Source organism: Daphnia pulicaria, chromosome 1 (genome assembly GCF_021234035.1).
Source record: "Daphnia pulicaria isolate SC F1-1A chromosome 1, SC_F0-13Bv2, whole genome shotgun sequence".
NCBI classification, from domain to species: Eukaryota; Metazoa; Arthropoda; class Branchiopoda; order Diplostraca; family Daphniidae; genus Daphnia; species Daphnia pulicaria.
Window position 1 is genome coordinate 31,042,622 of NC_060913.1, and position 22,659 is coordinate 31,065,280.

The 22,659-nt window shown below is 42.9% G+C and overlaps 2 protein-coding genes across 6 annotated transcripts in view; one reads left to right on the forward strand and one right to left on the reverse strand.

The window, feature by feature from the left end:
• The first annotated feature begins 1,021 nt into the window (after window positions 1–1,021).
• LOC124341584 (glutamate-gated chloride channel-like) lies at window positions 1,022–20,227 on the forward strand. 5 transcript variants are annotated; one of them, XM_046794572.1, is made up of 16 exons: window positions 1,022–1,104; window positions 2,716–2,850; window positions 2,969–3,432; window positions 3,527–3,662; window positions 3,750–4,230; window positions 5,619–5,771; window positions 10,999–11,111; window positions 11,450–11,580; window positions 11,664–11,731; window positions 12,299–12,368; window positions 14,854–15,007; window positions 15,485–15,567; window positions 16,608–16,742; window positions 17,205–17,434; window positions 18,392–18,595; window positions 19,569–20,227. In XM_046794572.1, exons 7-16 carry the CDS (start codon window positions 11,047–11,049, stop codon window positions 19,803–19,805), a joined length of 1,377 nt encoding a protein of 458 aa, XP_046650528.1. In that variant the 5' UTR covers window positions 1,022–1,104; window positions 2,716–2,850; window positions 2,969–3,432; window positions 3,527–3,662; window positions 3,750–4,230; window positions 5,619–5,771; window positions 10,999–11,046; the 3' UTR covers window positions 19,806–20,227. The 5 variants fall into 5 exon arrangements, with proteins under 5 accessions (XP_046650528.1, XP_046650529.1, XP_046650526.1 ...); XM_046794573.1 differs by lacking the exon at window positions 5,619–5,771 and having other exon boundaries at window positions 2,966–3,432; XM_046794570.1 differs by lacking the exon at window positions 5,619–5,771.
• The window catches only part of LOC124340644 (vacuolar protein sorting-associated protein 13-like), a 34,079-nt gene continuing 31,507 nt past the window's right edge, over window positions 20,088–22,659 (reverse strand). The window contains exons 21-25 of the mRNA XM_046793259.1: window positions 22,519–22,642; window positions 21,298–21,412; window positions 20,767–20,898; window positions 20,467–20,625; window positions 20,088–20,374 (exon numbers count right to left, since the gene is read on the reverse strand). Of these exons, the coding sequence (XP_046649215.1) occupies window positions 20,336–20,374; window positions 20,467–20,625; window positions 20,767–20,898; window positions 21,298–21,412; window positions 22,519–22,642 (569 nt within the window). The 3' untranslated portion in view covers window positions 20,088–20,335. The remainder of the gene's footprint in view (window positions 20,375–20,466; window positions 20,626–20,766; window positions 20,899–21,297; window positions 21,413–22,518; window positions 22,643–22,659) is intronic.

Below are 22,659 nucleotides of genomic sequence, written 5' to 3' on the forward strand. Positions count from 1 at the left end.
AGTTTTCTTGTCATACACCCTACATATAAAATCTCCTCCTATTTTTGTTTTTGTTGTCCAACTCTATAGCTTCTTTTTAGGGATCGATCATTTTTCACTCGTCTACTTCTGAATTGGGCCACTAGGTACGCACACTCTGTCATATCGGTTAGCCACCAGAAATGAAAGGTAAAAGGAATTGATGCATACCGACGCTTTTCGATCGTCGTTATTCTTCCACCTTTGTTTGGCTGTTGGTTTTTGTTCCACGAGAAAACAAGGAGCGTCACAAATGGACCGTCTGATGGATGACGACCGATGATTGGGTTTTCCAGCCGACGACCTCGTCATTTCCCCACTACAAAATATAAGTAACATACGTAAACCAATCAAGGTTTGGCTTCCCTTAAACTTTCTTCGACTATTTTCATCTACTTCATTTTGAAAAGTGTGAAAAGCTCAAACAACAGCCATCAATTATGACACTGCAACAAAATCTACATGTAAAACAGACTGGAAATGTAGAAAACTTACACGAAATTGTCCCAAACAACTCTAAATGGTCCAAACACGTGCATAAAAGAGCGCGCATTTGAGTCGACCTACTCGATCGCGAATTGTACTAACAATGAGGTTCCCATTTGATTCAACCACAGCTGTTTCAACAAATTTCAACAAAGATCGAATTCATATTTTTTTCCAAAATAATTACCGTAATTATTTGTAAATAAATTTTTTTAGTTTACTGACCATATTTTCATAATAAGCTTCAATATAAATTATTTAAAACTTTTTGCATCGTGTGAGGTAGGAAGGGAAACTGTGGCAAGTTTCCACCAGGTTTCCACGTTTTCACCACGTTTTTAAGATCGAAATACGAAAATCACGATGAATTGAATTTATAAATAATAGTTGAATTACAATAATGAAAGCTTGGTCAAGTATTTTATTTTAAAATGTATTTTACTATTAATTTTTAAAAAAATAATTCAATTTGTGAAAATTGCAACACAGGTAGAATCTGGATCGTTCATTGTCTCAAGTTCGTCGACGGAGCAGACGTGGCCATTTTGAGTGCATTTTGGCGCTCAATTCTTCACGTGTTTGGATCATGGACAATTTGGAGTAAGTTCTTTTATATTTCCCAGTGTGTTTTTATTATCGTTCAAGTGCCAAACACACAAACAAAGTACTGTAGAGGATAGTCGAAAGTGAAATCAAACTTAAAGTTAATGGGGTCTAGGCCGTCTAGCTGTATATGTATCCCAAATCAAGTACTAGATGCATGATGAAGGCTTCTTTTTGCGGCTTTCTGATGCTCTTTGCAGCTCGTCTTCTTCTTTGAGAGATCCATTTGTTTCCAGTCGTGTTTTCAACTGCGTCTTTTCTCTCCCTCAGTCAATGAGCACGGCCAAAACTCTTCTCCCCTCTCTCGTCTGTGTGTATTTTCATATATAAATGATGTTGTACGCGCTTCATTATACAACCCCCAACGACGACGACGACTCCCATTCGTCGTTGTGTGTCGGCTTTTATCGATCCCGCCCGCCTGATGAGTCGATATGATGGCGACTGCTGCACAGTCTCAGCACAACCTATAGCTATATAGAAAAAGAAGACCTTGATTTCCATCTCTCTCCCTACGTTACGTATTAAGATCTGCTCGATGTGAATTCTATACATGTCAATTGTTTGAGCCACCATTTTTTGGAATATGGCACGTGTGTCGTTGGACCCAATGATCGCATTTTCCGGTCCCGTGAAGTCTCCGAATTTATTTTTCCACTGGTGGAAAAGAAAAAATGTTGATTCGCAATTCGGGATTTGTTTTCCCACCCTCTCACTTGGCAGTAGTCCCTTTCACCCTCAACTCGCTTATTAAATTCATCTCCCAAATTGAATCTCTCGAGTCCACACAACGAATGCAATAAGGCTTTTCCCCCCGTTCGTTCGTTCGTTCGTTCGTGCTGGCGGGGCTTTCCTATCAAATACGTTGGACAGAGACAAGGTCCGTCCTCTGCTGTGTGTGAGTGTATTTTATATGTATCCAATCGAACGGGCGACGCAAAATGAGTTTTCGTTGGCTCAAATTTGTTTCTGTTTCTCCTCCCGTCCGCGGTTTCCGTTTTCTCCCGCTGGCCGATTGCGCCCGCCCAGAGAAACGAACGAGCAATTGAATATGTTTGGGGGATATACAAGGTGCGGATGAGAGAGGAGGATATGACGACTCCTGGCCGTGACAACGCCTCATCCTCCTCCCAATCATTTGATGATTTTGATCGAAAATATGGTTGCCGCACACACACGCCGACAGCAGGAAATCAACAAGATGGGAAATAGAACAGCTCTCTCTCTCTCTCTCTCTCTATCCGAACGTGTACACACATGCGAATCACAAGCTAAGGGGAAAGTGAGAAAAAAAGGGGTGGGGGGTTGCCAGCGGCGACGAGAAAGCTTCATCATCGCTAATATTATAACGACGACGCCGTGAGAGTTGCTCTCTTTCCCCTTTTTTTCACGATTTTCCACTGCGTTTACGTAACCCCATGTGTGGGAGGGGAGTTTGACTGATTGTGATTGGCTTTCATCTTTTTGCCACCCCCCTCGAACTTCCTGCCAGCACGCGGCCACACATCCTCGATCGAAATGCGGGTCGTTTGATTTTCCAATGTTTCACGTCAAAGTTGATGTAGGTATACACACTAAGTTGAAAGTTGACTTATTATTATTATATAGATCGTCGTCGTCGTCGTCGTCGTCGTCGTCGGAGCTATCGTGTGTAGATTGCTGACCGAAGCTGCTGCTGATGTTGTTCCGCGCGTGTTGACGATTTGATTAGCGCGTTTGTGCGGGAGTCTCCTATGCCCTTATGTACGTCGTCGTCGTCGTCCGGAATAGTTTTTTTTTCCTTTTTCTTCTTCCTTTTTTCCCCTTTTTGATTCTTTTTTATGGCGTCTGTATGGCGCCCCTGGTATATTCCATCTAGCAGTTACTCTCGCGGACGAAACGACGCCAGCCGAGGCGGCCATCCCGCCGACCCGTTGGTAATACCAAACAACAACAACAACAACAAAAAGGACAACAAAGAAAAGTGTGTGTACGTTCTCTATAAATGTATCAAACGGAAAAAGAAGAAGAAGAAACGGGAGCCGGGAGAATAGTTTATTGATTTGGAAATAGTTTTTTCCCCGACGAATATAAGAACGTGATACCAATTGAAGAATAGATCCCCCCACCCACCCCACCAACCCACCCATCCCTCTATTGCGGATGTTCCTATATATCTGTATTCTTCACCTCCTCATATATATCTATGTATTGTTGCGCGCCCTTTGTGCGTTATCATATTGCTTTGAGGGCTGCTGCTGCTGACTGGGATGGAAAAGCCCATCCGCAGAGATCCGGACCGGTCGTGACATCTACTGATCTTCACGAGCTAAACGCCAGGATCGGGTATGTGTAAACGCATCTAGCTCCGTGTTTGGTTGAAATCAGGATCCTGTGTAAAAGATTGAATAGAATTTATGTTTTATTTTTTAAATTTCAGACGGCCAAGGCTAGGCCAAACTTGGTCTTCCGTGATTATTATTTTTGTTCAAGTCACGTTTGAAGATTTGATAAGCATCCGCACGTTGTTATGCATTAAATCATTGGAATGATTGATGGCTTCTCTTTTGGCGATGGTAATCAACACAGCATCACTTGTATAATTCAATTGTTAATGAGATTAAACTGATTTGATTTGATGTGGTTTGATTTTCCCGCAACAGGAGCAGCAAATGTAATTAGGTGGTTGCGAGAACAGTTTGCAGCACTCTGGCGGTATGGTGACGATATAAATCATCCGTGATTGCGTTTACGACATCGCATAAAGTAGAAATTCCGACCGCCAGATGGTCCAACTTTGATGGTACCCATCCGGGCCGGCCGGCCAAACCAGGGAAGAAATAAGCAAAATCTCAACCACGACTGCGCCGGATACGGTTGGTTGGCCGCCGCGAGTCTCAGCAGGATTGCTCCGGCGTAGAAGAGTCGACTGCCGGGCTTGTCCTACGGAAGAAATACGAAGAGGAGAGAGTGTGTTGAACAGAGGACCAAGGTGGCCGTATTCTCATCCGTTGGATGTGCCATCCTGAATTTAAAAAAAAAACCTCCTCGATCCGCATTCCGGCTACGACATAGTGACCTCCCCACCGGAAGAAAAACTCGAGTGCTGCGGTGGAAACCAACAGTTCAACACACGGCCAATAGGTAAGACAAAAATAAAGTTGAATCATTTCCTTGTTTTTGTTGAAAAAGATTGCGTGAATTCCGTATTATTCCTGCGGTCTATTTGTGCGATCTATTTGGGGTCTGCGCTATGCGGATTAAAAACCCCGGCACAAGCTCCCCCCCCCCCCCCCTTCGGGCTAAGGTATTAAAATGTAACAGGATATATATGCAGGTCTCTCTCGTGTGGTGCATTGGTATAGCGGCGAATTGAGATATCGCGTCATGTCTCCGCGTATGTGAACGCGTGTTAGATATAGATAGGGAGAGAGAGACGGGACAGAATTTAGAGCGCCAGCCGTTGTGTTCATGCATATCTCATGATCGATCCCCGTCACACGCACACAGCAATCCTCTTTTTTAATTTTTGACAATGCTGCTCAACAGCTTGCGAGAGCCCCGTTGACAATTCTGACGCCTTTTTCTTCTTCTTTTGCCTGGCCACGCTCGATGAACTCTTGCTCGTTTTGCAACTTTATTTTGGCGCCCACTACCCAGCTGGACTGTCTTGTCTTTGCTGCCGTGTGTGTTCGTTTTCTGTCAATCAAACCGCGAGATGGTAGACATAAAGTGTCGATCCTTTTTATTTTTGGAAATGATTAGATTTTCGATGCTCCGGTTTGTACTCGCTGACGTCCGGTTCTCCATTACCCGCGCATACATAATCTAAATTAGTGGACGGTTAATGTCAAGTGTAGATTGCGGGATCGATGAGCGAAAAAACCGGAGGGGGGGGGAAATAAAATTTAAAAAGTTTTGGTAAGAGTTTGGTGGATAGGAAAGTTTGGAATGCAAAGCGGGCCAAACCAAACCTCTTTCTCTAATAAAAAAACCCTACCCCTCAACAACAACGACGTGACTCCTCATTCACTGGGCGCACTTTTTTTGGCCGAGGAGGATCGGCAGCTGAAACTTGCGTCATAACTGAAGATAACATAACATTTCGACGGGATAAAGTTTAGACTGTAGGCTGTCTGGCAGGCCGTTATTGCCTGACGTCTATATCGATAAATATTTCTCCCCACCACCACTTTTTCTCGGTTGGCTACCAACAAGATTTCTACGCATTCTGTCGCCAGACATATTGTCAAAAAATCTTGTTATGTATTTTTTGGTGGGAGGGTTGTGGCCGCTCCCATATCTATACAAGGGGGGGAAAATACTCTGGGAATGAAAGGCGAAATGGAGGGATCTATCTGGATCCAATATAAAGATGCGGCGGACACACACAGAAAGAAATAGAGCTGTAGTATATGTAGCGTATTTGTTATTATTAAGGAGATTCTTACATCTTCTTGTTCCATACTTGTATATCATGTCTCCTTTTTATTTCTCTTATTCTTATTCTTTGGGGTCCTTTAATACTCTAGACAGTCTCTGCTGCTGCACGGTGTCTGGTTTCCTTTGAATCCTCACGTCTTCGTGCATATCCGCCGTGTATATCCGCGGAGATTGACGGAGGGAGAACAGTAGAACGACGAACGAAGAAGAAGAAGGAGGAGGTATCTCTGTTTTTTTTCGAGGTGAGAAAATCAAATCTATACGAGCAGGGGTGTTTATGTATCTAATAACCAACCACCACCGTTACGATGGGCTTAAACACGAGCCTATCTATAACGGACACGTCATATTTATTCCCCTTTTTCTTTTATTTCGTGATTTGCGGAGCAGAAAGGCTCTGCTGATGTGTGAACCAAGCAGTACGTACTAGATCCCTTTTTTTGGGTGGTGGGGTCTCATTTTCTTCTTTCACGTTGGGCACACACGCAGTGTATTTAGCGTGTGCCGGTTATCCCCACTGTGCTGTCGAATGACAAAAGCCTTTCTATCCCAACGCGCTCGTTACCACGTCCGTCAGTCAACTCTTGCGAAAAGAAAATGGGGGGCGTTTTCAATAGACGAAGAAAAAAGGAAATTCAGACGACTAGATGTGTGTCAGCTACTAGCCGAGAAAAGAAACTCCCACCATAGTTGTTGGGAGCCTTAGAGTGGAGATGTGTGTCCCGGCAGCAGCAGCAGCTTCTTGAAAATGTTCTTGTCGTCGACAGGCGCAGACGCGCAGAATCCTCTTCATCTTTTTTCGGTCGGTCGGTGGGGGGGGACTCTGTCTCGGGCGAAATCTATACAGCACTCGGTTGTTCATCTCTAACAAGACGGTCGATCGACACAACTAGTCTCGCGCCAGTGCCACACTCCACATCCTCGACATCGAAGGCGCTCTCGTTTCGGACTTAATATACTTTCTTCTCGTCGTCTGTTATACACACACACACACAAGGTAGGCCTGCCCAATTCAACGGATTGGTCCTTTTCTTATTTATTATTATAGAGCCAAGTGCATTGAGTCGACGAGCAATTTTTCTATTTCAAAGAAACTTCAAAGGATTTTTTTTTTTTTTTTTTTTGGCTTTTTCTTTTGTGAGTTATTTTTTTATGGGGATGCCAGCAGAGAGAAGAACTGCGTTCCTTCAATCATTTTCTCGCTTATTCACCCCGCAACCCACACATTGCCCATCAGAGCAGACTGTTCGTTTTCTCTTTTTTTCCTCCCCTCGTTCCAATCTGTGTATGTTATTGCATGAGCTTATATCCCCAATCCGAGTGACAGCGTCAGTGATGATAGGGAGCGATGGAATCCAGCCAACGAATTCCCTCCTCTCTCTGCGCACACACAAAAAAATAACAAATCTGACTCGTATTTTCTTCTTCTTTTTTCCCCAGCGTTCTAGTAGTTTCCCGACTACTAATCTTATTCCACTGCACTGCGACCAATCAACGGCTTTCAAATGAAGGCAAACAAAAAGATATAATAGCGACGTCCGTCTAATACGGGCCCAGGACTTTTTCATCAATGTCGGCTTGGCTAGCAAATGCGTGGGACGGTCACCATGTCTGAGAGAAAAATAAAAAGCCAAAGAAACTCCAATGATTATTCTGCCGTATTCTGCGCAGGGCTTACATTTATTATAGACTAGCGGATGGGGGTTGGGATGCATCAAAGCTTTGATCACGTCTGTGTCACGCCGAAAAAACTTTGTTGCATGTCTGGAATCTGGTGGGGAGGTCGTCTTATCGACCTCCACTTCCAAGAGAAAGTTTCTTCTTTTTAACAATTTTTAATCTCTCTGGAATCTTTGTGTGCGCGTATTGGCTTTTCTCTCTCTCTCTCGGTTTTGATTGTTTCCGAAGAAACATCTTTTTGATTGGTGCCAATGTCTCCCAGTCATCCAGGGATTTTTTGTTTTGTTTTGTTTCACTCCCTCCTGGATGTGATGGCAGATCCCAAACTGTCATCAGGATGCAGCTCTAGCGGTCGGGAGTTGCTTTTTTACACGACATCCGCCCGGCGTTGTTTTTTTCCACGATCTCGCCACCCCTCTACTTAATGGAAGTGGTCGTATTTTTTTGTGTTTTCTGGCTCTTTCTCTTTTTCCTGATGACAATTTCGATGGGCCAAGATGTCGATGCAGAGGGGAGGAAGAGGATAGAGACGCTCCTTACCTCACGATATCCACTTCGAGACTCGTTGGCACAAGCTTCTGTATAAATGGGGAAGGAGCGCTATAGGCATCACGACTCGCTATCGGATCGATGTTCAAAGTCGACCAATAAAGCGGATTTATGCTGCCACTTTCATCCGCTTCCGTAGCCAGTCAATCCGCACTATATTCAGTCTCTCTCTCTTTTTCTTCCTCTCTATATATACACTTTGGTGTTTTATCATCCCGCGGGACCTTATCCTAACGAGTTTGCCAGTCGCATGACCGCCCTCGCTACTAGCGTCTAGATCGTTTGCCCATCGACTTGCTGACTATGGCGACTTTTCTATCTCTCTCGCACACATACTATATAGACTTATACGACCAGATAACATTCTTCTCTAGCTCCTGTTTGAGCCCGTGATGCAATATCCCACCACCACCATCCGTAGTGTGTGCTCTGCTGTGCTGTGTGTGTGGCTGATCGATATCAAAATAAGAATTCAGATTTGATTTGGCAAGGCGTAGAGTAGAGTACATATAAGAATGCACTAAATTCAAAATACGACGTTCCCGGAAACATCATTTCCGGGGTTAACCATTGTCGGCAACATAATGGCCGTCCTCCATCCCAAATTATCGAGTCCTTTCAAGTCCTGCTCACTTTCTATTGCCCACCGCCAAGTTTGATTTATTTATTTCATAAAACGGAAATGATTATTCGACAAAAAAAAAGGCTACTTATTATTTCGTTGCGCCGAGATGATGTAATCACAAAATTGAGCTACGCAATCATCTAGATTGGGTTCGTTTCGGCGCTATTGACGGCCTACGGTGTCGTCGAGAGCCTGAACGGTTCGGCGAATCGTTGCTTCTGTGTAGAATTCAAATAACGGGATATCGATTTCCAACCGACGTAGTCACACGGTTTACGAAAAAACAAATAAAATAAAAGAAGACGTTTTGTTTGGTCTCTGTCCTACAACATTCAGAGTGTCTTTTTTTCTATGTGGTCGATATTGAGCTTGACCGACCGCTTGGCCGATTTTCTCCCGAAGCTTTTAACCTCCGACGACAGTGGCTGCTTCTGCTAAAGCACCAATTGGTCGACTTGGGGCTGGAAGGGCGGAGCGACTGCTGGACCCAACAACAACAAAAATAAAAAAACAGTCGTAGTTGCCTTTTTGTGTAGTTGTTGTCGTTGTTGTTGCTAGTCGTCAACTTGTCGATGCTTGTATAAACTCACTCGGACGATCAGAATGAACGGTCGGGAAAATTTTTATCGTCGACTGTTTTTCTCCGTTATCGACTTTGTAACGGCTGACGGGCCGCGCACTTGATTGGGTGGGCACGTCTAGGCCTTTTTTATATTTTATTTCTCAAGACACACGAGATATTGTCGGGAGAGAAAACTTTTTATCGTATTGGCGTCACGGTTTCCACGCAATCAATTCCGCAACGCCACACATACAAATGCCAGGGGGGTGGGGGTCAATCTGAATGTGCTGCGCACGGCCATCGTCTGAAAAAAGAAACCCAACCGTCCAGCAGTTGATGCTATACATCAAAAATAGGATAGTTATTTGCCAGCCGATGACTCTGTGCACTCTAGTCGTTTTCTTCTCCCGCGGGAACAATCAGCTGAAATGATCGGGGCAAACGATGGCGAGCTTGCCGCCGCCTTTGATGATGGTGTTGTAACCAAGTCGCTGGGCGGATCAACTTTCTGTCGAGCTTGCAGAGTCTCGGTCCGTGAAATGTCGACCGTCTTTTGTATACATAAAAAGAAGCTCGGAAGGGACCCCGATGAAGAGAGAAAAGAAAGAAGAAATTGATCTTGGTGAGCTGTATAGCATTGACCTGGAACAGCACAGGGTTGTTGGCACGGCGCCCATAGGGCACGCTCTCTCTCTCTTTCCATCTATACACTCTACACACACTTTGACTCTTTGGCATTCCGTTCTCTCTTTTCCGGCTTTTTGCATCATCCAATCGGTTTCATTCCTTTTCACTTGGTCTATAGCGAAAGAGAGGAGGGAGGGCCTTCCCTTTTCAACTCTCTCCGGGAGCTGCTGCACCGACCGTTTTCCAATTCTCTTGAATCTCTTAGTAGATTCCTTCCGGTTGATGGATGGCCTTCCATTTTCTCAGCCGCGATCCATTCGATCGCTGTTTTTTTTTCGGATGCCTAGCGAGTTGCGCATCTCGTTTGCTATATGTAATGTCGTCCGGTGTGTACTCTTTTTAACATAAACATTCGCTGTCATCCGCACGTCGTTTTGTGTACACACACAACAGTTTTACATTTTTTCAACGCCACCATTCCGGCGACGCTATTTTTTTTCTCCCGGTGGCAAATTTTTGATTCATCGTCTTCGACGAGCGACAACGGCATTCAAATTTGTGACAACAACTTCTTCAATTTTCATTTTTTTATTCAACAAGCACAAGTAGTAAATTTAGAAAGCAAATACAAACGTTGCGTATAGAACAGAAAATCGATGATTGCGCCGAAACGCACCAACGTGAATTCAACTGTCAACTGTTTTTATTTATTTATTTATTTGTTGTTTTATTTTTTCTTTCTCTCGTCTGATGACGACGTCAGCCTCCCCAGAACTTCGGTTTCATCTTCTCTAGACGCCCAACAACGTATTCGCGGATGCGGAACTCTACGGAATTTTTTGTTGTTGTTGTCTCCTCCTCCTTCCAGCTTTTTTGGGGGGGTTTGTTTGTTTTGCCAGACTTCCTTCCGTCTGTTTCGCCGAGCTTTGATCAGCTGTTTTTTTTTAAGCCTTGCCCTATATTTACTTTAGCAAAGCTGAGCTTCCATTTCCCACCTCCGTTTGATTGAAAATTCTGTCGACTGTCCCAGGAGTGCGCCGTTCGTAAATTCCCAGGATTTTCTTCTTCTCAAGACCCCCCAGTTTGGACTGCCATCCACTTAGCGCGAAGCGTTTGGCCCGGCACAATCTCGTCTGTTGGGCATCAACACGGAAAACAAAATAGAAATAAAATAGAAATCGTTCTCGCACGTACCCCAGCAAACTTGCGTCTCCATAATGAGTCGTCATTTTCTATTTTTCGAGGGGGGTCCAAAGTTCTCTCGACGACGAAGAAGAAGAAGAAGAGGAGCAGATCCGTTTCAATTTTGTGTCTCTCCAGAAAGATGTCACGAAACTTTTCCTTGTTGCGTTTTTGCTCTTGACTCTCGGGGCCAAAGTTTCGATCCAATGTCGTGACGTGTTTCCTTTTTAATCACGATTTCCAGGAAAGAGGAGGCGGTAGAAGGTGGTGCCATCGGTTCAGCAGCGCAACGATGACGACGGCCCATATCCTGGCATTGCTGGCCGTCTTGACAGCTTGCTCCTTTCCGACGTCAGAGTGAGTACACACACACACACACAGTTTCAGCTCCTTTTGTGTATCAAAAACCCCGGCCATCAGCTGTCCAAGTCTATAGAACCAGACACAACTGGAAATGTTTTATTTTTCTTGTTCAACCTACACACACAGGCGAATAGGTCTCGTAGCCTGTGAAAGCGACTGTGTCATTCACGGTTGAAAGCATTTCCCAGTTGATGTCGGGACGATGTTCCCCCCCATCCGACTGTTGGCAATTCTGGATCGATGATTCCATTTCCTTCTACGTATATGTCTCTCTCCTCCTTACAACTCTTAAATTTCCTAATTTTTATTTCTGTTGTGGCGCTACCACGCAGAGCCAACCAGAAACAAAATGGACCCAACAAGAAAGTCAACTTTCGTGAAATGGAGAAACAAATTCTCGACAAGATTTTGGGACCGGCTCACTACGATCGTCGCATCCGACCCTCGGCTGCCAACGGAACAGGTTTAGACTTCGACCATCCAGATATTTCTTGTTCCTATACTTTTGGTGTTTTGTTAGACGTTTGTTTGCTCTTGTCGTTGCAGATGGTCCCACCATCGTCGACATCAACCTCATGTTTCGTGGCATCTCCGACATCAGCGACAACAAAATGGTAAATAGAACCCAACCCTTGACGGTTTGGCTAATGTGTGCTCAATCTGTTAAAAGCCGGTGAACCTCAGCTGCTGCTGATGCTGTTGGTATATATAGAAACCTAAATAATAGCGCAGTATGTGGAAACAAGTTTCAGCAAGTTCCACTGCCCATCCTGATGGATGCTGCGCTGTTGAGAGAAACTGAAAGGGGAAACTTGGAAGCCTGCAGGCTGCAACTTGACTATATTTGCTCTTATCCATTTAATTGTATCCGACGGCGTAAACATTACAACAACAACAGCAGCAGCCATTGCTTTTGACAAAAAAATAAAAATAAAATAAAAATAGAAAAGTCGATAACTTCGCGAGTGCAGGACACACAGTTCGCAGTGAAGAGAATCCAGGATTAAAGGTCTTGGGTGTATAAGGAGCAAGTGTAGAGATGAAGAGTTCTTCTACCTTGCCACTTTGAATCCTGATGACTGACTCAAAGCTTCTCTGACATCTGACAGCGTCTAACTATTTTTAACGTGACCTTTTGATAATGAATTTAATTTGTTTTTTTCTTTCTTTTTTCAAAACAGCAATTCAGCGTGATCATAACGTTTCGAGAAGAGTGGCTCGACGATCGCCTCAAGTTTGAAAATGTGCAAGGTAAACTCCCCTCAAGCTTTTTTTTTTCACTTGTAATCCCCGTTTATAATCGTTGGAAGCCTCTTAATGACGCGCTCGTCTGAGGGAAGGAAGCGAGCCAGCGGATGTGTCGCTCCTTTTTTGTGGGAAAGGGCCTACTGTGAATGGATTAGATCCGCATTTCGAAGTGAGTGGGGCCCCCCTTTCCGCTACCCAAGAGGATCGACGCGCTCTTTTTAGGCGAGTGTATATTTATAACAGCAGGTGCGGATTCATCCAGGCTGGGATCTTTGGAGGGGAGGAGTGCCAAACCTGCCGCCTTTCAGTAGTAGAGGGTCTCACTCGTGAGGCTCTAACGTCGAGTATTGATTAGACAAGAGAACAATTGAATCTTCTGTGCTGCAGCCCTTTTGCCCCGAGCGACGTTTTCCACGTATGCCGCAGACACTGCCTCTCGAACGAAATAGCCGGCGATATGAAAAGGCGAACTCACCGGAGGTTTTATTTTCAGCTTTTCCCCTCCCCTTCCATCCTCACCCCGTAATATGTCCAATTAGGAGCCACTTCTGAGCTCTATCATGCAACTCGGTTGTTACACTCCCCGTGTTGAGCTCTCGGTTCTCATCGAACAGCAACGTTGGTAGTTATTGAGTAAAAAAAATCGCTAGTATAAAATGTGCAATATTTCCTAAACAAAAAATAACATGATTCTAATTTTTTTTTAATGATAAGGTACATACAATAAGCATTCTACTGTAAAAAATTGAAAAAAAAATCCCTATGGCCTGTCATTCCCGTTTTTTTAGTTGAAAAACGTCAATTTTGAGAAAAAACACATTTTTTGTACAGTTTTTAACATTAGAAAATAATACTTTAAACTTAATCTACGAGTTTGAAGTTTGGACCACATATTGACAGGGTTCTTGTTCACATTTTAACTAATTTTTTTGAACCTACGTCAGTTTTAACTTAACTTTTTATTACATCAAATTTGTTCATTTTACTTTTTAAATTTCGCGCCACCAGGTGGTGCAACCTTTGATTTTGTCGCGCTTGGTCTTAAAAAATAGTTTTTCCTTATGACAGCATGTTCTGATAGATAAATGAGCCAAAGAACGCATTTCAATGTACTAAAAAAAATTAATGATTACATGGTCAAGCGGACTTTTAACAAATTCAAACGTTCGAAAATCGAAAAAGCATTGTGGCGATCAAATACGTGAGATGGTCGCCACAGGTTTTGGTCGATTTCATATGGAATTACCCTATCAAAATATATACTGAGACGCGCGCTACATACACATACATCTCGATCGATTGATCTCTGCGTACATTGGGAAATCCCCACGGCCACCGCCATCACAGATGTTAGGTTAACCGGACCGATCGGAATGATGATGTATTCCGTCATCAATCATTTTACAGTTCATCATCATCATCTTTTTTGTTTCTTCTTCTTTTCTCTCTCCAACGAACACAATAACAGTCAATCCAACCAAGTTTCCATCGCACGCACGCACAAGAGTATGTACGTAACCGTGGAATAGATTAATTAATTTCACCATCAAAGTTGCTTATTCAGTGCGAGAGTGCGCAGTCTAGCGCCGAGCGCAGTCGAGAACAATTGATGGTGATAAACGCGAATACGACCCCCCCCCCCCTCTATCGCTCCGCTCTTATATACTTTGAAATGCTGTCCCAACTTACATTATAAATGAGTAAATAGTGAGAGAGGGAAAGAAAATCTAAGGGGCTTGGTGCGCAACTATGGGATTGAAATGATCCGTTAGTGGATGGATGTTGTGGCCCGCGTTGTTTGTGTGCGCTGGCGCGGGTGGAGATTTATTATCAAGGGCCTTTTTCAGCACTTGCTCTCTCGTGTTCTCTCTGCTCTTGTGCATTCGCCTCGATTGTTCCATATCGCAACTTTTCTCCCTCCTCATTTGGAGGTGGCCCTCGTCACTCTTCAACAGGCTGGAGAGAACAACCAAAAAAGAAAAAATCCTGGCGACAGATTTATTGTCGTGATTATATTACGACAGATTTCGTGGGATGATTGCGGTCGTAATTTAAGTGTCGTAACAAGCGGTTCGTTCCGAGTTTCAAGTGTCGTAACAAGGAAAAACTGCAATCGACTTGACAGAAAAGAGATTAAATTCCGCTTTGTCGAACTGATGGAAATTGTGGGTCCCCCGCCATCTTTCTCCAGCAACAATTGAAAACACGACGTTTCGGCGGTTGTTGGTGGCCGGGGCTTGAAATTATCACGGTTCAAGCGCTGGCTTCAACGACTGTCCTGTCCGCTCCATCTGGAATCGGGAGTGGAGTTCACGGGGACGGGTTATCTCGCCCAATGCATTTTCATTACGACTTTGCAAATCATTTCGCTACGGTTTAATTATATCTTCCCACACGCGCGTTTTTTTTTTGTCGACTTGTCAACCTCGTCCCCACCGGATAAAACTAATGGATGGCCTGGGTTTGTTGTTTGTGATTTTGTTTCCAGGTCGGATGAAATATCTCACTCTCAACGATCCGAGCAAAGTGTGGATGCCGGACTTGTTTTTCTCCAACGAACGCGAGGGACACTTCCACAACATCATTGTGCCCAATGTCTACGTGAGAATCTTTCCAAATGGATGGGTCTTGTACAGTATCCGGTAAGACCGTTGTGTGTGTATGTTCACGTCGCGCTACTCTTATTTGACCACCGGAATAGTCGCCATCTGTTCCACATTCTACGAATCTTTTTTTTTAATTTTTTTACGCACGAAATGTGAATCATGTGACACGAGCCATTCCAACAATCCTTGACCTGTCGTAACGTAAAGTCGTGGGGGATCCTTAGTTGATTGGTATTGCGGGAATCTTTGTTAAAACGGGCAGATATTTCGCCGTCATCAAATATGTTGAGCGGGGTAAGAGAATTGATCCTATAAGGGTATATAATAGAAGATATAAGGGTCGATAAATCTTATTGAGCTCACGCCGACGACATCCATCGGCAATTGAATAGCGCGCCAGCCTCCGTGCAGAGAATGAAAAACGAAAGAAAGTGTGTGTCTTGAAAGATAAACTGTTTTCCACTTCTAATGGATTCTCTTCTTCTCCTGTATTTGGATTCCTTCTTCCAACAGAATTTCTCTGACGCTCTCGTGCCCGATGAACCTCAAACTGTTCCCGCTGGATCGACAAACCTGCTCGCTATCCATGATCAGCTGTAAGAAATCTATCCTGCCTTTTATCTCTGATCTATACATATGTACGGTCATCAGTGAAAGTTTCTTGAGCAGGCCAATGGCTCTATGTTTTTAAGTTTAATTTGACGGAAGGGATACTACGGTGCGTACCCGTACCGTACCCCCAGTATTTACGTCTTTTTCTCTTTCTCTTTCGTAAGTAAAGGAAGAGAAGAATGGAAAGACAAACAAAGTTTTTCTTTTCTTTTGTCTCTCCTTTTTTCTTTTTTCCCCCACCCAACTGGGTTCAAGAGGCTGGGCTCGACAAAAAATAATGCATTGAAGGAGATATGCGAGGTGCTGAGCAGTTTGCGCGTGGGCTAGAAATTTCAGTTATTCTGTCACGTATAGAAGCTCAAGGGACTCTCGCATCATGACATTGCCAACACTCGAGTAGCCGGATATCTTGTTTGCTTCTTTTGTATGATGAAGATTGTGATGAAGCTTTTCCCCCTCGCCCCCTTCATCTCAGTACAGCGAGTTCCATCGAGCTCCTATTGTCGCATTTACCGTTAGAATGGTACAAGCGACTATACAAAACACAGGGTCAATAAGTACCGAGTCTCCCCGATATCGATTTCGTGTTAAGGCATGATGCTGGCTCTTTTCTTTCCCTCGGCATTGCTCTAGTTGAATACCATCTGAGAGAAGAGCGGCATGTACATATTATATTATCAAGAATATTACGTCTTATTCTTGTTCATATCTTTTCTTTTCCACAGTCTCCTTTTTTTGTTGTTGTTCCCTCCCATGTTGGTGCTCCATTTTACTTTTGTGCTTATTCCATTTCCATCCTATTACTTATACAGCTAGAGACACCCAATGGGGATGCCTTATAGCATGCAGTCGCCCGAATGGAAACTTTATATTCTTCCTTTCGTATTTGATTTGTCCTTTTTTCGGGATATTTTCTCCCCAGTCTTTCGTGCTGTTCACTTATTCTTTTTTTTTTCTTTTTTTCTTTTTTTCTTTTTCTTTTCGTTTTGATGTTGAAAAACTATTCTTATCTATGAATATGCAGACGGATGGACGACGGACGATTTGGTTTTCCTATGGCGAGCCGGTGATCCAGTGCAAGTCGCCAAAAATCTGCAGCTGCCGCGATTTGCTCTCGAGAAATTCAAAACGGACTCGTGCAACAGCAAGACCAATACAGGTTAGGTCGACAGACGAGATGTTTTCACAAATTCTTGACAATAAGCACAATCCTGAACCGGATAAAAAAAAAGTCCATTACGTAGTACGAGAAGTATACTTATACATACGGACACAGTACAGTACAGTACACAATCCCCTTCGCCTACAACATGCGTGAAAGAAATGACGTCAATGCTGCTGGTTCGACTAACTCATCGATTGATCCTGGCAACTCCATCCACAGCTTCTAATATCTGTGCTGCTGCTGCTGCTACATTTCCAATAGCAAATATTAATATTGATCGACGTCTTGTCGGTCTCATTAGCGACAGATATTGCCCATCCGGCATTTTGTTTGTATGCCGACGATATCTTACAAGGAAGCGCATCTTAAGGGCACACAAATAGAACCTCGTCGTCATCTCGGTTAGTGGACCGTGACAAATCGGATTATATTCTCTTCTTCCGTATATTATTACAGGAGAGTACTCGTGCCTGAAAGTGGATCTTCTGTTCAGAAGAGAATTCTCTTACTACTTGATTACCATCTACATTCCTTGCTGCATGTTAGTCATCGTATCATGGGTGTCTTTCTGGCTGGACGCCAACGCAGTGCCGGCTCGTGTATCGCTCGGAGTCACCACCCTACTCACGATGGCCACCCAAACGACCGGTATCAACAACTCACTTCCGCCAGTCTCCTACACAAAAGTAAGTATCATTAGTTTCCATTTGTGGGGCCTTTTTCACAGGCAGCAGCATTTTACAAACACACACACATAGACAAAAGTTGCCGAAAGGGGCCCAGGAATTTTATCGAGACAAAGAAGGCAAAACAACTTGGATATTGTAATAAGTTTCAATGGGGTTGAGACTGTATTTGATGCGATCGATACGCTGTTCACCGGGGCAACTTTCTTTCGCTCGACATGAGAGAAGCAAACTATAAGAGATATTCACGCATTTTTCTCGCGTTGAGATGCTTCAAAGTGCAGCCTGCAACACTGACAGCGACTCCATCACTGCTGCATTTTTTTATTTTGACTGATCATATTAAGTGCAACCTTCACGAGGGTTTCCGTGGCTACGATAAGCGACTCCGCAACCCGTTGCTCTATATTCTATAGGGGAAATGTCAAGTGTTTTTCTTTTTTGTGTGCTCCGCAACGACTTTGAAGTTGCACATTTTGAATCATCCTTTATTGTTGTTTTTTCCCGCTTCAAATTTACCGATTATGTGTCAAGTTGGTAGTACATTTCGGATGGCTGCATGCTTAAGTTATGCTAATAATCTCAACAAAACTTTTAAGTGAAGCATAGTTACTATGAGATTCCATCCCAAGTTTTTCTTTGATGGTGCAGCGTCGAGTTTTCTAGAAGCTTGGATGGGTAGTTTCATTATTCGAGGGAAATGTTACACGAATATCCGCTCGCGATTGATTAACTCTATCAATATGTACAGTTCGAAGACAGGGATCGAATCGTCATTGTGCATATTTGCCAGTCCTATAAATTGCAATTCTTGTGTGTGTGTGTGTGTGTGTGTGTGTATGTATGTATGTATGTATGTATGTATGTATTGAACGACCAATAGATTCAAACAGGCAATGCAGATAATCGATTCGGAAATTGAATTTCTTGTTGTTATTGATGGATTGATTTGCACAGGCCATTGACGTGTGGACTGGTGTATGCTTGACGTTCGTCTTTGGAGCGCTGCTGGAATTCGCCCTCGTCAACTACGCTTCGCGATCCGATGCGCATCGGGAGAAGATGAAAAAACAGCGCAAACAGTGGGAAATGGAACACCAAGCTGCTTTAGATGCCATGGCCGCTGACGGTCTTCTTGACGATCGCAATTCTTTTGCTATGGTAAGTGGCACGACTTTTTTTTTTTAAATTTCAATTTCATTGTATGCGAACAACTGACAGAGACCGGGCGTGAATAACCAATGATTTCAGTTGCGGGGTGAGGTTCAAATTGTGATTGAAATCCGTTTAGCAACTGTACAAATGACGATGAGTCGCAGTAATTCTATTTGACGATCCGAATATTAGCGTTGTTACGAGAGAGTAGTTTTCACTTATTTTACAGGATGCGGCATCGATCGACCGTAATTTATTTATGAGTAGAACGTCTCTAGAATTTAGTGTACCTGTGCACGTAGGCTGGCTGGCTGGCAACAGTTTTGGTCCAAACTAAACTATGACGACTTTTCTTTTCAACAAAACTTGTAACATATTCAAGAAACTATTACATTGGAGAATAATTTGTTAGAATCATCGAAGAGCAAGAGGATTTTAATAATGAGAAAAACGAATTGTCACATGACAAACTTCATAAATTTTGTATTATTGTTCAAAGCAAAAAAAAAGCAAAAGTTAAAATTGAAGAATTAAAATTAGTGCTGAGTTAAGTCGGCCTAGCTTATAGTAGGTCAAAGGAAAGAAAGTATATGGAGCCTATGCTATCAGATTCGTGCCTGTCGAAACACCAGTTTGCCAACTAGTTAATCATTTGATGCTGCATTTCTTAAAGTATGATGTTCATAAATTTAGAAAAGTAAACTTTAGTTGAATATCTACTCGGAACTAACGTATTCATCACATTTACTTGGAGGTTGGACTCGAAGTTATATCTGTCATCAACGCAATATTTCCAAAGAGACTGATAAACTCACAGACTTAATCATGAACATGCAGGGAGACTATAAATGTAGAAAGTTTGATTTAATCGTAAACTGGATTGCGAGCTGGATTGGAAAAGAAACCCGAAAGAAACCCTATGTGAAAGAACTGCTGTAATTAACTCTCGGCGTTTTTTGTAAATTATTTGTGCATACAGAAACCGCTGGTTCCAGCTAGTACCGAAGTCATCTTCATGGAAGATGGACGTGATCGTGGGCAGCAGAGAAACGACGGTATGCAAATAGATACGTGTTGTCGCACCTGGATAGGTACGCACACGTTGCGTTCGAAACGCATCGATGTCATCTCCCGCATTTTTTTCCCCCTAGTATTCGCTGTGTTTAACATGGCTTACTGGAGCACTTATCTCAATCAAGACGATGATACAATATAATATAATAACCCGTTTCTCCTTTCAATTCCCAAGAAAGAAAGAAAACCAAATTATAACCAAATTCCATGTCCGTTTTTTTTCCGCAATAAGAATTTCATTGCACGTGGCGTTAATTCCTTGTACACGTAATGTAAGCAGTTTTTCAAAAACTGTAGCTGAATTTTACGCTCTTTTTAACTGTGATTTGTATGCAGTATACTAGTCATTTAATTTTCCATTTACGTCGGTGTTGAAGAAAACTTAAACACTAAAGTAGCCTAGCGCAATCATTTTAGAATTCGGTCGATATATTGATATTATATTATACTGAAGCTCACAGTAGTTGAACGAGTTATTTGCGGACGGTCAAAGAGTTTGAAGCTTGAGAAAAGGATTAAATATTCAAAAGCTGAATTTGAATCAACGACATAACAATATAAATTTAAAAAAAATGACATGACTTCCAAAGTAAGCAAACGGTTCTTAACTGAAAAATTTGTAACGGCGGTGTAAATCATGTCTGTTTTTTTCGCAATTCATCTTCCGCGTAGTTACGATTTCATTATTTGTTCCACTTTTCTGCTTATCATCTGTTAATCGATAAAGACGAATACTATTAAAATACATTCAATCGTATTACAAACTGACACGTCGAATTCTTCTAAATCTCTTTACTTATTACCTCGCATTTCTCTTGAGAATGAATGGCAACCAACTTTCCACTCTCGCTACTCGTGAACAATCCCAAGACTTTCTTGTTGTTGCGTAAGGGGATGTACAATCCGTGGGGATTCGATTGGGGAGGTTGGGTTAGCTCTTCCCACGTGTGGCTCCACTCGACCTATTATCCAAGTTTAAATCAATACTGTCAGTAAAATAAAGTAAAGAAACTTTTCCCAGCGCTAAACAAAAGCCTTCGCGTGAAACACCTTTCTGTGAAGCACATAAAGGCAGAGCGGATAAGAAAAGAGATCAAACGAACCTGCCATTGCCCAAAGAGATCGTGCGACATGAGCACGAGTCGACGATCTGTTACTAAAAGAGTCATTTTAGTGTCCGTCACTGCCTGGTCCACATAATAGTCCGTCTTGGAAAACCGCCCTTTATCCAGGATCTGCGGAAAATAAAGAAGAAAAAACGGCGAAATGAGCAAACGTCGAGTAAATCACTTAACCGGTTAGTACAAACAAAATACAATGAGCATTTAAGTTAGCTTCATTTCAAGATAGCAAGAGGGCTTGTAGTAATGTGTAAGCAGAAACGAAGGCTTAATTTGAGTCCTAATTTTTGAAAGTTCACTACAATCCAGAGACTTCAATAATACACTTCTTCGACTGCTCAACAATGTAGCAATTATCACACGATCAAACAACTTCATATTACAAAGCGGAAGCGAGTTAAAAGGAACATTCTAAGGACCCCTTCTTTTCCTTTGATCAAAATGTTCAAAGACGAGCAAAAATCAATAAAGAAATTTGATCACGGACAGCGTAAAAAGTACCACACAACTTACCTTTAGTAAACAATCCCCGTCAGCTTGGTAGCGGATATAAGGTCTAACGATTCCATCCGGATGCAGAAAACGTGGTGGACGCAGGCGTGACAACTCCTCGGTGACATCGGCAGCTCTAGACAAATTTACGGACTTTTAGATGATAAACAGCGGATCATTATTTAAAAAGGAGAAGGAAGTATTTAAATAACGGCCCTCTTCAGTGTACATATCACGGAAACTTGGGTAGGTTATACTGTGTCAGTTCTTCTGAACAATAAAGGCATGAATAAAACAGGAACGCTAGCCCGTTCGTTACAGCTACGTACCACACATGATGTCGTAAAACCCAATGATTTATAGCGGATACGGATGGAGAAAAAAAACTGTTACGGGTCCCCAACAATGGAAAGCATTTGAAATAAGAAACATCTCCACAAAAACCAAATACCATTTTCAATCAAAGCTATAAGGACAAAGACATTAGTAACAAGCCCTAACATTAGCAAACGATTCAATCATCAGACGGACACACAAGGGGGCTACGACTGAAACAAGTAAAACAAGTAAGGAGATCGAATGAATTCAGCCAAGACTAAGAACAGACCTAGAGACTGAAAAGGCCTAGACGTTCCCAATTATTTCGATTGCCAAGACGACGACGACGACGACGGCTCAACGAAATGTAGGAGACGTGCGGAGAATGTTGGGGGAAGTTCTGTTTCTTGTACACTATTGATGTCGAAAAAGATATGAGCAATAATCGACTTTTTTTTTTCCTTTTTTTTCCTCTGCACATGCACATCAATGTCGTCACGCTTAATTTGCTGCTCCACAAGATATCCAGCAGAGTTCATGAAAGGGGAAAAAGAACCTCGAATTTTGTCTCTATTGATTTCTTGTAGACTGCAGGGGCTCCACTTTCCCATCAGGGATGCAAGTAAATATTAAAGCTCTTTGCAAGCCTTGGCTTCAATACGAATAGGGTCGATAGAAACAACAGTCTCACCCATTATGATTCCGCCACTTAAAGATGCTCAAATGTTTTACTTTCCTCGGCTGCTTACTCTACCGCGGATTCGTCTTCAAGAATGTCGACAGTTCCATAAACCATAACCGCGCAGAGGTTTACTCTATTTGAAAGCCCCAAGAATAACAGATGGAGGGAAATGTGGTCTACTCGCTAATGGTCTAATGGACAACGTTCGACAAAGAGGGATTGGAGATTTTCTTAGGACTTACTTTTTCATGGCGTCCAGTGATCCGCTAGCAAAGTCGGCGATGGCAGCAGTTGGCCGAGCCACGAGTCCCACCATGCCTTTGCCGATTCCTGCGAAGAAACCTCCTACTCCTTGCTGTTGGGCTCCTTCGATCGGACGCATC

What these genes read in the sequence shown, in the direction of transcription:
- LOC124341584 (XM_046794573.1), top strand. Translation starts at nt 11,047, where the DNA reads ATGACGACGGCCCATATCCTGGCATTGCTGGCCGTCTTGACAGCTTGC. An exon ending in CAAGTTTGAAAATGTGCAAG is followed by an intron (nt 12,369 to 14,853) that starts GTAAACTCCCCT and finishes TTTTGTTTCCAG; the next exon opens with GTCGGATGAAATATCTCACT. An exon ending in CTCGCTATCCATGATCAGCT is followed by an intron (nt 15,568 to 16,607) that starts GTAAGAAATCTA and finishes ATGAATATGCAG; the next exon opens with ACGGATGGACGACGGACGAT.